At 41.3% G+C, this 15,683-nt stretch overlaps 1 protein-coding gene across 2 annotated transcripts in view; it reads left to right on the forward strand.

Moving 5' to 3' along the window:
• The first annotated feature begins 142 nt into the window (after positions 1-142).
• The window catches only part of banp (BTG3 associated nuclear protein), a 101,492-nt gene continuing 85,951 nt past the window's right edge, over positions 143-15,683 (forward strand). The window contains exons 1-7 of one of the 2 annotated variants that reach the window (XM_055933838.1): positions 143-240; positions 1,772-1,833; positions 7,804-7,882; positions 8,244-8,332; positions 8,647-8,846; positions 9,245-9,346; positions 9,614-9,786. In XM_055933838.1, the coding sequence (XP_055789813.1) occupies positions 7,813-7,882; positions 8,244-8,332; positions 8,647-8,846; positions 9,245-9,346; positions 9,614-9,786 (634 nt within the window). In that variant the 5' untranslated portion in view covers positions 143-240; positions 1,772-1,833; positions 7,804-7,812. The remainder of the gene's footprint in view (positions 241-1,771; positions 1,834-7,803; positions 7,883-8,243; positions 8,333-8,646; positions 8,847-9,244; positions 9,347-9,613; positions 9,787-15,683) is intronic. The other variant, XM_055933837.1, reaches the window with a different exon arrangement.

Genomic DNA, 15,683 nt, shown 5'->3' on the forward strand with positions numbered 1-15,683 from the left:
TTAGAAATTCAGGGTTAGTTCTTAATAAGAGAATATAGTGGTATAGATTGGTCGTGACCGGCCTCCCACTCCTGTACAGTAGGTGGTGGTGTATGCACATGACAGTTGGTTGCGATCCCACACCCCCCCGAAAAAAAAAGAAGTCGGGGAAGCGAGCCGACGTTCAGCCTTTTTCTCTCGCGAGGAAGGACGCCGTTATCGGAATCCCTACAAACAACACGAGAATTCATCATTCACACGGTAATATAACCCAATCTAACACCGTACATATCTCGTGAGCCAGAAGTGGAGATACTGGGTGCTTTCAACCCGCATTCAAAATGTTATTTCACAGGACTATTAATATGGTACCAACTGCAACATACATCTATTCCCCTGCCACGGACGGATATTGAGGCCTAGCTAGCTACCATTGCGTGATTGTGTCTTCTGGCTAGTAGCACGCTGCAGCTATTCCATCTACAACTCGCTAATGTGCGCTAGCTAGTTAACCTGATGGAATGGCAATGGTTTCCCCCGGATACATGACATCTAACTACACTGCTATCTGTGACTGAATTTGTAGCCTGTTCTGGAAGATATTTGTCAGGAATGTGTTTCCCTATTTACCCTGCATAGATACTAGCCCAGCTAACTAGCAACGTAGCGCACGCCTGCTAACGGCTCAGAATGGTTTCCAATTCACATTTTAAACTGTTAGTTAAGAACCAATAGCAACTACATTACATCTCAATGCATTGACTAATCTAGGCCGATCTAGAATATAAATGAGACTTGTCAGCAAGTTAATGTATAGCTCACAAGCTAGCTAACGAGACATGCAATGGCGGACAGTAATGATTTAGGACAAGGCGGGACTCTTGAAACACGTCACTTCGATACAGCTACGACCGGAAGTGACATTCCGTTACATGTTAGGAGAGCATTTTTTATCCTAACCTGCTGTGTATGTTCTCCTAACCAACTGTAAATTATAACCCGCAACGAAAAAGTAACTTCCGGTCGTAGATGTGTCGAAGTGGCGTGTTTTTAAGGAGTCCCGTTTTAGATTGCTTAAAAATCAATATCAAGAAGACCTATAATACTTGTATCTGCAACTTCGTCTTAAAAGTTAGCTTTCTAGCTAACACTGTCTACAACCATGATCTAGCTAATGTACATGAACAGCTCTGGAGCCAGAGCTGGAGCCTCTGGTCCATCTGATCATGTTCAGAAATAATTTGAGTGCCTGTCATTTATAGTTATGTTGATATTATCAACATGGTAATGACCATTACTCAGTTTAAATTGTTAATGAATAAAGTAATTTATTTTTTATACCCATTCACATCAAAATCCACAAACCTATTTTAATTGAGGTAGTGGTTGACTTTTTGTACACAATATCCCATGATTAGCAGGCAAAGTTAGACCATGACACATGCACTCACTGAACCGTTCTCCAGTATATTCAACTAATTAAACATCTGTGTGGAACTGTGAAAGAAGAGCAATTAATGTGCAAACTGAACTTTTCAAATATGTTTATTTCAAGGAACCATAGGGTACATCATTCTCAGTAGTATAAAGTAACTTCCTCTCTTTTCCAGATGCACCCACATTAGGAATCTTGCTCAACAAGAAGCCAACAAACATGATTGAATAGCTTATAAATAATAAATACAGTTATTTGTCCTATGACTCAGACACACTCAGGTAAAACTTCACCCCAGCACACAGTGAACAGAGCGGGGAAAATAAAATGTTCTTTCTGAATTGTCTTTGATTCCAGGCCCTGTCCAGAAACACCCCCTACACTCTGAACACTTCTGGAGATTTGAGAGGGTTGAACAGGTGCAAACAATATGGCAAACATTCTAGCATGTCAGAGGTCAAGGTGGATCTATCACCATGTATACAGTACCAGTCAAAAGTTTGGACACACCTACTCATTCCATTTTTTACTATTTTCTACATTGTAAACTATGAAATAACACGTATGGAGTCATGTAGTAACCAAAAAAGTGTTAAACAAATCAAAAGATATTTTTGATATTTGATTCTTCAAAGTAGCCATCCTTTGTCTTGATGACAGCTTTGCACACTCTTGGCATTCTCAGAAACAGCTTCACCTGGAATGCTTTTCCAACAGTCTTAAAGGAGTTCCACATATGCTGAGCACTTGTTGGCAGCTTTTACTTGAGTCAGACTTACACAAGAGGATTAGGTGACACACTGAGTGCCTTTATGCTGATTATTACAATAATGATGATGATTCCCTTTTTTATCACTCAGCTGCCACCACTTAGCCCTATACTTTGGGTGCTGCATTACACTGCAAAACAGTCCCTAAGTCATTCTCTGTGCGTGATGTGCTATCTGATGGAACACTTAACCAGCATGGCTACCACAGTATTATGCAGCGATACTCCATCCCATCTGGCTTGCGCTTAGTGGGACTATCATTAGTTTTACAACAGGACAATGACCCAAAACACACCACCAGGCTGTGTAAGGGCTTTTTGACCAAGAAGGAGAGTGATGGAGTGCTGCATCAGATGACCTGGCATCTACAATCACCTGACCTCTACCCAATTGAAATGGTTTGGGATGAGATCGACCACAGAGTGAAGGAAAAGCAGCCAACAAGTGCAGAGCATATGTGTGAACTCCTTTAAGACTGTTGGAAAAGCATTCCTCATGAAGCTGGTTGAGAGAATGCCAAGTGTGCAAAGCTGTCATCAAGGCAAAAGTCAAAAATATATTTTGATTTGTTTAACACTTTTTTTGGTTTCTACATGATTCCATATGTGTTATTTCATAGTTCTGATATCTTTACGTAAACAACCGCTGAATTGCAGAGCGCCAAAAAAAATACAAATAATAATATTTATAATCATGAAATGTACCAAAACACAGTTTAGCTTGTTGTTAATCCACCTATCGTGTCAGATTTAGAAAATATGCTTTACAGCGAAAGCAATCCAAGCGTTTGTGAGTTTATCAATCACTAGACAAAACAGTAAGAACAGCTAGCCTCAAATTAGCTTGGTCACGAAAGTCAGAAAAGCAATAAAATTAATCGCTTACCTTTGATAATCTTGATAATCGGATGTCTGCACTCACGAGTCTCCCAGTTACACAATAAATGTTCTTTTTGTTCGATAAAGATTAGTTTTATAACCAAAAACCGCCATTTGGTTTGTGCGTTATGTTCAGAAAACCACAGGCTCGTTCCGGTCCTGAAAGGCAGACAAAAATTCCAAAAAGTATCCGTAATGTTTGTAGAAACATGTCAAACGTTTTTTATAATCAATCCTCAGGTTGTTTTTAACATACATAATCGATAATTTTTCAACCGGACGGTAACCTATTCAATACTACAGAGAAAGAAAATGTCGAGCTACATCTCTCGCTCGCAGGAACTAATCAAAGGACACCTGACGTGTTTTGAAAAATCTCGCTCATTTTTCAAAATAAAAGCTTGAAACTATGTCTAAAGCCTGGTCACAGCCTGAGGAAGCCATTGGATAAGGAATCTGGTTGATACCCCTTTAAATGGAGGAGGGGCAGGCAACGGAACAGGGATTTTTCCAAATAAAAGGCACGTCCGGGTTGGATTTCCTCAGGTTTTCGCCTGCTAAATCAGTTCTGTTATACTCACAGACAATATTATGACAGTTTTGGAAACTTTTGGGTGTTTTCCATCCTAATCTGTCAGTTATATGCATATTCTAGCATCTGTACCTGAGAAATAGTCCGTTTACCTTGGGAATGTTATTTTTCCAAACATAAAAATTCTGCCCTCTAGCTGAAAGAGGTTAACACCTGCCTGCTTAACCTGGAAGCCAGCCACACCAATGTGTCGGAGGAAACACCATTCAACTGGCAATCGGGGTCAGCCTGCCGGCACAGGGTCCGCCACAAGGAGTTGCTAGGGCGCGATCAGCCAAGTAACATGACCCAGCCAATATTGGAACAAATGCATCCCAGACCCCAATCAAATTGTAATTGTCACGTGTACACTTTAGTTAAATGCTTAATTACAAGCCATTACCAACAGTGCAGAGTTAAAAAATTATAACACAAATAATAAAATGTACAAGAGTGAAGCCATATGGAGGGTGTACCAGAAACATATCAATGTGCAGGGGTACTTAAGGTAGATATGTACAGTTTAAGTCAGACGTTGATATACACCTTAGCCAAATACATTTAAATTAAGTTTTTCAGAATTCCTGACATTTAATCCTAGTAAAAATTCCCTGTCTTAGGTCAGTTAGGATCACTTTATTTTAAGAATGTGAAATCTCAGAATAATAGTAGAGAATTATTTATTTCAGATTTGATTTCTTTCGTCACATTCCCAGTGGGTCAGAAGTTTACATACACTCTATTAGTATTTGGTAGCATTGCCTTTAAATTATTTAATTTGGGTCAAATGTTTCAGGTATCCTTCCACATGCTTCCCACGGTAAGTTGGGTGAATTTTGGCCCATTCCTCCTGACAGAGCTGGTGTAACTGAGTCAGGTTTGTAGGCCTCCTTGCTCCCACACGCTTTTTCAGTTCTGCCCACACATTTTCTATAGGATTGAGGTCAGGGCTTTGTGAGGGCCATTCCAATACCTTGACTTTGTTAAGGTATTGTGTCTTAAGTGTCTTAAGCTATTTTGTCACAACTTTGGAAGTTTGCTTGGGGTCATTGTCCATTTGGAAGACCCATTTGCGACCAAGTTTTAACTTCCTGACTGATATCTTGATGTTGCTTCAATATATCCACATAATTTTCCGTCCTCTTGATGCCATCTATTTTGTGAAGTGCACCAGTCCCTCCTGCAGCATTGTTGTTTCTTCAGACCAGAAGACATTTCTCCAAAAAGTACAATCTTTGTCCCCATGTGCAGTTGCAAACCGTAGTCTGGCTTTTTTATGGCGGTTTTGGAGCAGTGGCTTCTTCCTTGCTTAGCGGCCTTTCAGGTTATGTCGATATAGGACTAGTTTCACTGTGGATATAGATACTTTTGTACCTGTTTCCTCCAGCATCTTCACAAGGTCCTTTGCTGTTGTTCTGGGATTGATTTCCACTTTTCGCACCACAGTACGTTAATCTCTAGGAGACAGAACGCGTCTCCTTCCTGAGCGGTATGACGGCTGCGTGGTCCCATGGTGTTTATACTTGTGTACTATTGTTTGTACAGATGAACGTGGTACCATCTGGCGTTTGGAAATTGCTCCCAAGGATGAACCAGACTTGTGAAGGTCTACATTTTTTTCTGAGGTCTTGGCTGATTTCTTTTGATTTTCCCATGATGTCAAGCAGAGGCACTGAGTTTGAAGGTAGGCCTTGAAATACATCCACAGGGACACCTCCAATTGACTCAAATGATGTCAATTAGCTTTTCAGAAGCTTCTAAAGCCATGACATAATTTTCTGGAATTTTCCAAGCTGTTTAAATGCACAGTCAACTTAGTGTATGTAAACTTCTGACCCACTGGAGTTGTGATACATTGAATTATAAGTGAAATAATCTGTCTGTAAACAATTGTTGGAAAGATTACTTGTGTCATGCACAAAGTAGGTGTGCTAACTAGAGGATGACCGATTATGATTTTTCGACGCCAATACCGATTATTGGAGGACCAAAAATAGCCGTTACCGATTAATCGGCCGATTTTTATTTTATTTGCAATAATGACAATTACAACAATACTGAATGAACACTTATTTTAACTTAATATAATACATAAATAAAATAAATTTAGCCTCAAATAAATAATGAAACCTGTTCAATTTAGTTTAAATAATGCAAAAACAAAGTGTTGGAGAAGAATGTAAAAGTGCAATATGTGCCATGTAAGAAAGCTAACGTTTAAATTCCTTGCTCAGAACATGAGAACACATGAAAGTTGGTGGTTCCTTTTAACATGAGTCTTCAATATTCCCAGGTAATAAGTTTTAGGTTGTAGTTACTATAGGAATTATAGAACTATTTCGCTCTATACGATTTCTATTTCATATACCTTTCACTATTGGATGTTCTTATAGGCACTTTAGTATTGCCAGTGTAACAGTATAGCTACCTGGGCTCGAACCAGGATCACATCTACAACAGCCACCCTCGAAGCAGCGTTACCCATGCAGAGCAAGGGGAACAACTACTCCAAGTCTCAGAGCGAGTGACGTTTGAAATGCTACTAGCGTGCACCCAGCTAACTAGCTAGCCATTTCACATCGGTTACACTAGCCTAATCTTGGGAGTTGATAGGCTTGAAGTGATAAACAGTGCAATGCTTGAAGCATTGCGAAGAGCTGCTGGCAAAACACACGAAAGTCTGTTTGAATGAATACTTACGAGTCTGCTGGTGTCTACCATCGCTCAGTCAGACTGCTCTATCAAATCATAGACTTAATTATAACATAATAACACACAGAAATACGAGCCTTAGGTCATTAATATGGTTGAATCCGGAAACTATAATCTCGAAAACAAGACGTTTATTTTTTCTGTGAAATACGTAACCATTCCGTATTTTATCTAACGGGTGGCATCCATAAGTCTAAATATTCCTGTTACATTGCACAACCTTCAATGTTATGTCATAATTACGAAAAATTTGGGCAAATTAGTTCGCAATGAGCCAGGCGGCCCAAACTGTTGCATATACCCTGACTCTGCGTGCAATGAACGTGACACAAATTCACCTGGTTAATATTGCCTGCTAAACAGGATTTATTTTAGCTAAATAAGCAGGTTTAAAAATATATACTTCTATGTATTGATTTTTATGGTTAGGTACACGTTGGAGCAACGACAGTCCTTTTTCGCGAATGCGCACCGCATCGATTAAATGCAACGCAGGACACGCTAGATAAACTAGTAATATCATCAACTATGTGTGATTATGATTGATTGATTGTTTTTTATAAGATTAGTTTAATGCTATTTAGCAACTTACCTTGGCTTCTTACTGCATTCGCGTAACACGCTCCTCGTGAGGCAGGTGATTAGAGCGTTGGACTAGTTAATTGAAGGTTGCAAGATTGAATCCCTGAGCTGACAAGGTAAAAGTCTGTCGTTCTGCCCCTGAGCAAGGCAGTTAACCCACTGTTCCCACGGTAGGTCGTCAATGTGTTCTTAACTGACTTGCCTAGTAAAATAAAGTTGAAAAAAAAAATATATTGGCAAAATCGGCGTCCAAAAATACAGATTTCCGATTGTTATGAAAACGTGGAATCGGCCCTAATTAATCGGCCATTCCGATTAATCGGTCGACCTGTAGTCCTAACCGACTTGCCAAAACTGTAGTTTGTTAACAAGAAATTTGTGGATTGGTTGAAAAATTAGTTTTAATGACTCCAACCTAAGTGTATGTAAACTTCCTTTCAACTGTACATATAAGCAAGCGTAAAGTGACTAGGCATCAGGATAGATGATGATAAGAGTAAAATGAAGAACAGGGTAGCGACGCTATATGTTTACTGTGTGTATGTCTGCGGCATCTGTATGCGTGTGTTCTGCGTTTGTGTGAATGAATGGGTATAGCCTTGGGAATGTGATTTAGAGTCAGTGCAAGATGGGGTCAATGCAGTGAGTGGTGGTGTCTGCCAAACTCGTTAAATAACTCATTCTTGAATCAAGAGGTCCAGGTAAACAAAAGGCACAACCTGTGGTTTGTTTTCTTTCAATACAAGCCCCTTTGTTTTGTTTGCTTATTACTGACAGTGATAAATTCACTGATGTTGGGGTTGAACAGCCTGATAATGTCAATTCTCTTTTATTTGCAATACTGATGTTGTTTTGTGGCTCTCTCTGGCTTTACAGGTCTGAGTGATGTCGGACCAAGATTTGGCAGAGATGGTACAGATAGCAGTGGAGGACTTGGGCCAAGGCGACCAGACTGGTAAGATCTTTATTAAAGACCACAAAGCTCTGTGCGATCACCATAACTAGGGCCATGTGACCTGACCAGGAAAACAATTAGGGGGAAATTGCTGGCTCAAGATAAATGTGCTCATCCCTCTGAAGTTGTCTCTTTACAATAATTTGCCTGTATTGTAAAGGACCACTGACTGGCTAATGGTTCAGCTTTACTTATGGCTTAAGTTGTTTTATCTTCATGGTAGTTATGAACTATTTGGGTACATTTGGTTAAATCGCTTGATTTGGAAGAGCTACTTCTAAGCGTCAACACTGCATCTGGTAGTTTTTTCATGATCGTGTGTATGTTTTACTGTGCTTGACTGCATTGGGATTTGTTTTAGATGTTTTGGACAATCAGGAAGATTGTGATGACAAGCCTGACAGGAAAAGGCCAAGGGTGGACAACAGCTCCCAGGACGCATCTCTAAAGGTAGTTACTCCTGCAATACATCTTGGTCGTGGGTATACTCACCTTGCTGTGAGTGATTGGATTCAGTATGTACTTCCAAGCTGAATCAGTCATGTGAGCATGTCAGCTTGTTTGTCCTATGAAATTAAAGCATAAATTGTGTTTATAAATGCCTACTTTAGTGATTTTTACAAGGTCTCTGCATTGTAAAAGGGGAGCTCACTTCATCAACCACCAATGTGTAACATGTAGCACACACCTTTTCTTACACACACACAATTAACTTTCTTTCCCTCTGCCTCTTTCCCTCTTCCTTTCTCCCTCCCTCTCTTCAGACCTTGTTGTACTCCATTAGCCAGACGATCTGCCAGCGTCTGGACAACATGGAGGCCAAGCTGCAGGTGGTGGAGGCGACGTGCCGGGCCCTGGAGAGGAAGCTGGATGCTGTGGTCAACAAGAACCAGGCGCCCATCCAGGTCCCCATGGTGGCCGGCTCCCCTCTGGGTGCCACCCAGACCTGGAATAAAGTGCGTTGGTGAGTTGAGGTTTGCACCTGGGCCCATACTCATTAGGGCACACCGTAGCACACTATTTTGCAACAGACAAGTTATTGGACAAGTTCAGGTAGTCTTTCCCTGTCGTTTTATTTCGCTTGGTGCCTAATGAACACGACCCTGGTTAGGCCTGAGGATCGTGGTGGGATAAAATGCTGGGACTTAGACTGGGACTGGTCAGGGTGAGATCAGGGTGGTACACTGGGGGACGATGACACTGGTTGACTTGTGCTTTATGAGGGTTAGGGAGTTGTGGCGTAGTACTCATTCTCTTACAAGTGAGTGCTTGAGTAGAATGTACCTATTCCCATGAACACAATTTGACACCGGAGTCTGTTGAGATATTAGACACTGAAGAAATCCCCGTCTGCCCCTGCAGTGTTGTTCCACAGACCAATGTGATAGTGAGCCAAGACCGACCGAAGGGCCAGGATGAGCCAGTAACTCGAGGGGCAGATTCCCTGGAGAACCTCCTCAGCAAGTGAGTGACTGACGCCTGTTTTCTTCTGTCATCATGCAGAATGTAGAATTGAGTATAGAACAAACACTGTTGTGCATGAAACTGTGATCCCCACTAAAGTTTGTTCAACACAGAACCCTCATAATACAATGGTACTCTGAACCCTGCAGAGTTCAGTGGCTCACACAGAACACAATGGAACACAATGGGCTCGGCTCACGTCCCTGTGTTGATACGGGGCTGTAACTCAGCCTGTGTGTGTTTCTTTGCGCGTGTGTGATCCGTCAGCACGGTGGGCGGGCGGAGGCAGAACACGTTCCTGGTGAAGGTGCCGGCACCGGAGGACAGCCAGGAGGACCAGGAGAGCGGCTCAGAGGCCAGTGACTCTGTGTCCAACAGCGGCCAGACCAACAACGCCCAGAGCACCCAGAACGTCACCCTCATCACCCTCAACTCAGAGGGTACGGCCCTGTCAGAACACGTGCACACATACACAGAAACCAAGAAACACACACACAAACACATCCATATATTTATATCTACATATTCTTATTCATTCCTTATAAGGTAGTTGTTGTGAAATTGTTAGATTACGTGTTAGATATTACTGTATGGTCGGAACTAGAAGCACAAGCATTTCGCTACACGCGCATTAACATCTGCTACCATGTTTATGTTACCAATAAAATTTGATTTACTTTGAGAAACACATGCGTGTCCCAAACGTGGCTTAAAGAGTGTAAAGAAACAAGTCACTTGATGAACTGTTCATCAATGTGAATCATGCTGGAGTCTTCTCAGTGAGACGGATACCATCAAACACATTTGAACTCCAATGCAGCTTGACTTTGATTTGTGAATGTGATATGTTGCCTGGCTACTTCTTGCATAACGCCCAAATAGTACAGTCGTGGCCAAAAGTTTTGAGAATGACACAAATATTAATTTTCACAAAGTCTGCTGCCTCAGTTTGTTTGATGGCAATTTGCATATACTCCAGAATGTTATGAAGAGTGATCAGATGAATTGCAAAGTCCCTCTTTGCCATGCAAATGAACTGAATCTCCCAAAAACATTTCCACTGCATTTCAGCCCTGCCACAAAAGGACCAGCTGACATCATGTCAGTGATTCTCTCGTTAACACAGGTGTGAGTGTTGACGAGGACAAGGCTTGAGATCACTCTGTCATGCTGATTGAGTTCGAATAACAGACTGGAAGCTTCAAAAGGAGGGTGGTGCTTGGAATCATTGTTCTTCCTCTGTCAAACATGGTTACCTGCAAGGAAACATGTGTCATCATTGTTTTGCACAAAAAGGGCTTCACAGGCAAGGATATTGCTGCCAATAAGATTTCACCTAAATCAACCATTTATCGGATCAAGAACTTCAAGGAGAGCGGTTCAATTGTTGTGAAGAAGGCTTCAGGGCGCACAAGAAAGTCCAGCAAGCGCCAGGACCGTCTCCTGAAGTTGATTCAGCTGCGGGATCGGGGCACCACCAGTACAGAGCTTGCTTAGGAATGGCAGCAGGCAGGTATGAGTGCATCTGCACGCACAGTGAGGCGAAGACTTTTGGAGGATGGCCTGGTGTCAAGAAGGGCAGCAAAGAAGCCACTTCACTCCAGGAAAAACATCAGGGACAGACTGATATTCTGCAAAAGGAACAGGAATTGGACTGCTGAGGACTGGGGTAAAGTCATTTTCTCTGATGAATCCCCTTACCGATTGTTTGGGGCATCCGGAAAAAAGCTTGTCCGGAGAAGACAAGGTGAGCGCTACCATCAGTCCTGTGTCATGCCAACAGTAAAGCATCCTGAGACCATTCATGTGTGGGGTTGCTTCTCAGCCAAGGGAGTGGGCTCACTCACGATTTTCCTAAGAACACAGCCATGAATAAAGAATGGTACCAACACATGCTCCGAGAGCAACTTCTCCCAACCGTCCAGGAACAGTTTGGTGACAAACAATGCCTTTTCCAGCATGATGGAGCACCTTGCCATAAGGCAAAAGTGGCTCGGGGAACAAAACATCGATACTTTGGGTCCATGGCCAGGAAACTCCCCAGACCTCAATCCCATTGAGATCTTGTGGTCAATCCTCAAGAGGCAGGTGGACAAACAAAACCCCACAAATTCTGACAAACTCCAACCATAGATTATGCAAGATTGGGCTGCCATCAGTCAGGATGTGGCCCAGAAGTTAATTGACAGCATGTCAGAGCGGCTTGCAGAGGTCTTGAAAAAGAAGGGTCAACACTGCAAAAATTGACTCTTTGCATCAATTTCATGTAATTGTCAATAAAAGCCTTTGACACTTATATAATGCTTGTAATTATACTTCATTATTCCATAGTAACATCTGACAGAAATATCTAAAGACACTGAAGCAGCAAACTTTGTGGAAATTAATATTTCTGTCATTCTCAAAACTTTTGGTCACACTGTACCACCTGTCTTGGTGTATAATGGGGCTGGGTTGATGTGTAGGGATGTTTCACTCTGTATCATTACCAGCGTAGACATCTGTGGTGAGGCATCTGTGGTAGCTATTGTCTCACTCGGACTGTTTTGAAGTCCTCGAGGATGGTGTCTCACTCTGTCGGGACTCAGTGGCTTTTCCGGTGGTCACGGAGAAGCCTGAGGAGAGGAAAGGTTTTTATGATTGAGCAAAGTTTCTGACTGCAGCGCATGCTATTGTTGTTGTTATTATTGTTTGGGCTGTTTTGAGTGGTTTCGTGGAGTTCCTTGGTTAGCATCAAAGACATTATTTGGCATTCATTCATTTGCAGATGCGAGTTTCCATGACAATGTGTTTTAGTCAGAATTAGCCGAAGGGCACCATGTTTTTCTTAAAAAGGAAACATGCATGCCTGGGTGTGTGTGCGCGATCTTTCGACTTCCCTGCATTTTACTCTCAATGTCACTGTCAGCTGTCTGCCTTTCCACACCTCTCCATAGACAAAGTGAGCTCTCAGGTTACTACTCTTTATATAGATTTAAAATAGGCAGTCTGTTGTTTCACTGAATAGGTTCCTTGTTGAACTCTGTAATGCTCCATGGAGGTGTCATGCTAATGTTTGAGAATGTCACAACAACGCTCATAATTACCTCCAGAACTGTATGCCGGTGTAGTCTTGATGCTCACCAGAAGGCTGTGCTGTGGTATCAGCACAAGTAAAGATTAGGAAGGTGTAGGCCTAGGCCTATCTGAAGTATTTCAGTGCATGCGCCTGTGGGATCTGTGTATATACGAAGACTTCAAAAATACATATTCATAAAACATTGAGCCCAAAAACACATGAAGAGGCGTTTGATAAATTACAGCTGCTCTCCCTGACACACGCATACATAGAGTACCAGTCAAAAGTTTGGACACCTACTCATTCCAGGGTTTTTCTTTATTTGGACTATTTTCTACATTGTTGAATATTAGTGAAGACATCAAAACTATGAAATGACACATATGAAATCATGTAGTAACCAAAAAAGTGTTAAACCAATCAAAATATATTTTAGATTCTTCAAAGTAGCCACCCTTTGCCTTGATGACAGCTTTGCACATGCTTGGCATTCTCTCAACCAGCTTCACCTGGAATGATTTTCCAACAGTCTTGAAGGAGTTGCTGAGCACTTGTTGGCTGCTTTTCCTCCACTCTCATCCCAATTGGGTTGCGCTCGGGTGATTGTGGTGGCCAGGTCATCTGATGCAGCACTCAGTCACTCTCCTTCTTGGTCAAATAGCGCAAACCAGATGGGATGGCGTATCGCTGCAAAATGCTGTGGTAGCCATGCGATTTGAATTCTAAATAAATCACAGACAGTGTCACCAGCAAAGCACCATCACACCTCCTCCATGCTTCATGGTGGGGACCACACATGCGGAGATCATCCGTTTACCTACTCTGAGTCTCACAAAGACACGGTGGTTGGAACCAAAAATTTCATATTTGGACCAAAGGACAGATTTCCACTGGTCTAATGTCCATTGCTCGTGTTTTTTGGCCCAATCAAGTCTCTTCTTCTTATTGGTGTCCTTTTAGTAGTGGTTTATTTGCAGCAATTCGACCATGAAGGCCTGATTCACACAGTCTCCTCTGTACAGTTGATGTTGAGATGTGTCTGTTACTTGAACTCTGAAGCATTTATTTGGGCTGCAATTTGAGGCTGGTAACTCTAATGAACGTATCCTCTGCAGCAGATGTAACTCTGGGTCTTCAATTCCTGTGGCAGTCCTCATGGGAGACAGTTTCATCATAGGGCTTGATGGTTTTTGCGACTACACTTGAAGAAACTTTAAAAGTTCTTGACATTTTCCGTATTGACTGACCTTCATGTCTTAAAGTAAGGATAGACTGTTGTTTCTCTTTGGTTATTTGAGCTGTTCTTGCCATAATATGGACTTTGTCTTTTACCAAATAGGGCTATCGTCTGTATACCACCCCTACCTTGTCACAACACAACTGATTGGCTCAAACGCATTAAAAAGGAAAGAAATTCCACAAATTTTAAAAAGGCACACCTCTTAATTGAAATGCATTCCAGGTGACTACCTCATGAAGCTGGTTGAGGGAATGCCATGAGTGTGCAAAGCTGTCATTGAGGCAAAGGATGACTACTTTGAGGAATCTCAAATATAAAATATATTTAGATTTGTTTAACTAATTTTTGGTTACTACATGATTCCATATGTGTTATTTCATAGTTTATGTCTTCACTATTACTCTACAATGTAGAACATAGTAAAAAATAAAGAAAAACCCTTGAATGAGAAGGTGTGTCCAAACTTTTGACTAGTCCTATACATGCATGCATGCATGCATACATGCATACATACATACATACATACATACATACATACATACATACATACATACAGTTGAAGTCGGAAGTTTACATACACCTTAGCCAAATACTTTTAAACTCAGTTTTTCATAAATCCTGACATTTAATCCTAGTAAAAATTCCCTATTTGTGTTAGGATTAACACTTTGTTTTAAGGATGTGAAATGTCAGAATAATAGTAGAGAGAATGATTTATTTCAGCTTTTATTTCTTTCATCACATTCCCAGTGGGTCAGAAGTTTAAATACACTTAATTAGTATTTGGTAGCATTGCCTTTAAATTGTTTAATTTGGGTCAAACATTTCGGGTAGCCTTCCATATGCTTCCCACAATAAGGTGGGTGAATTTTGGCCCATTCCTCCTGACAGAGCTGGTGTAACCGAGTCAGGTTTGTAGGCCTCCTTGCTCGCACACGCTTTTTCAGTTTTGCTCACAAATATTCTATGGGATTGAGGTCAGGGCTTTGTGATGGCCACTCCAATACCTTGACTTTGTTGTCCTTAAGCCATTTTGCCACAACTTTGGAAGTATACTTGGGGTCATTGTCCATTTGGTAGACCCATTTGCGACCAAGCTTTAACTTCCTGACTGATGTCTTGAGATATTGCTTCAATATATCCACATCATTTTTGGAGCAGTGGCTTCTTCCTTGCTGAGCGGCCTTTCAGGTTATATCAATATAGGACTCGTTTTACTGTGGATATAGATACTTTTGTACCTGTTTCCTCCAGCATCTTCACAAGGTCCTTTGCTGTTGTTCTGGGATTGATTTTCACTTTTCGCACCAAAGTACGTTCATCTCTGGGAGGCAGAACGCGTCTCCTTCCTGAGCGGTATGATGGCTGCGTGGTCCCATGGTCTTTATACTTGTGTACTATTGTTTGTACAGATGAACGTGGTACCTTCTGGCGTTTGGAAATTGCTCCCAAGGATGAACCAGACTTGTGGAGGTCTACAAGTTTTTTTTTCAAGGTCTTGGCTAATTTCTTTTGATTTTCCTATGATGTCACGCAAAGAGGCACTGAGTTTGAAGGAAGGCTTTGAAATACATCCACAGGTACACCTCCAATTGACTCAAATTATGTCAATTATCAGAAGCTTCTAAAGCCATGACATAATTTTCTGGAATTTTCCAAGCTGTTTAAATGCACAGTCAACTTCTGACCCACTGGAATTGTGATACATTGAATTATAAGTGAAACTATATCTGTAAGTGAAACTATATCTGTCTGTAAACAATTGTTGGAAAAATTACTTGTCATGCACAAAGTAGACTTGCCAAAACTATAGTTTGTTAACAAGAAATTTGTGGAGTGGTTGAAAATTAGTTATCATGACTCCAACCTAAGTGTATGTGAACTTCAGACTTCTACTGTATATACTACCGTTCAAAATTTTGGGGTCACTGAGAAATTTCTTTCTTTTTTTTTTTTAAAGGAAAGCACATTTTTTGTCCATTTTTTTTAAAATAACATCAAATTGGTCAGAAATACAGTGTAGACGTTGTAAATGACTA

This window comes from Salvelinus fontinalis, chromosome 9, assembly GCF_029448725.1.
Source record: "Salvelinus fontinalis isolate EN_2023a chromosome 9, ASM2944872v1, whole genome shotgun sequence".
NCBI classification, from domain to species: Eukaryota; Metazoa; Chordata; class Actinopteri; order Salmoniformes; family Salmonidae; genus Salvelinus; species Salvelinus fontinalis.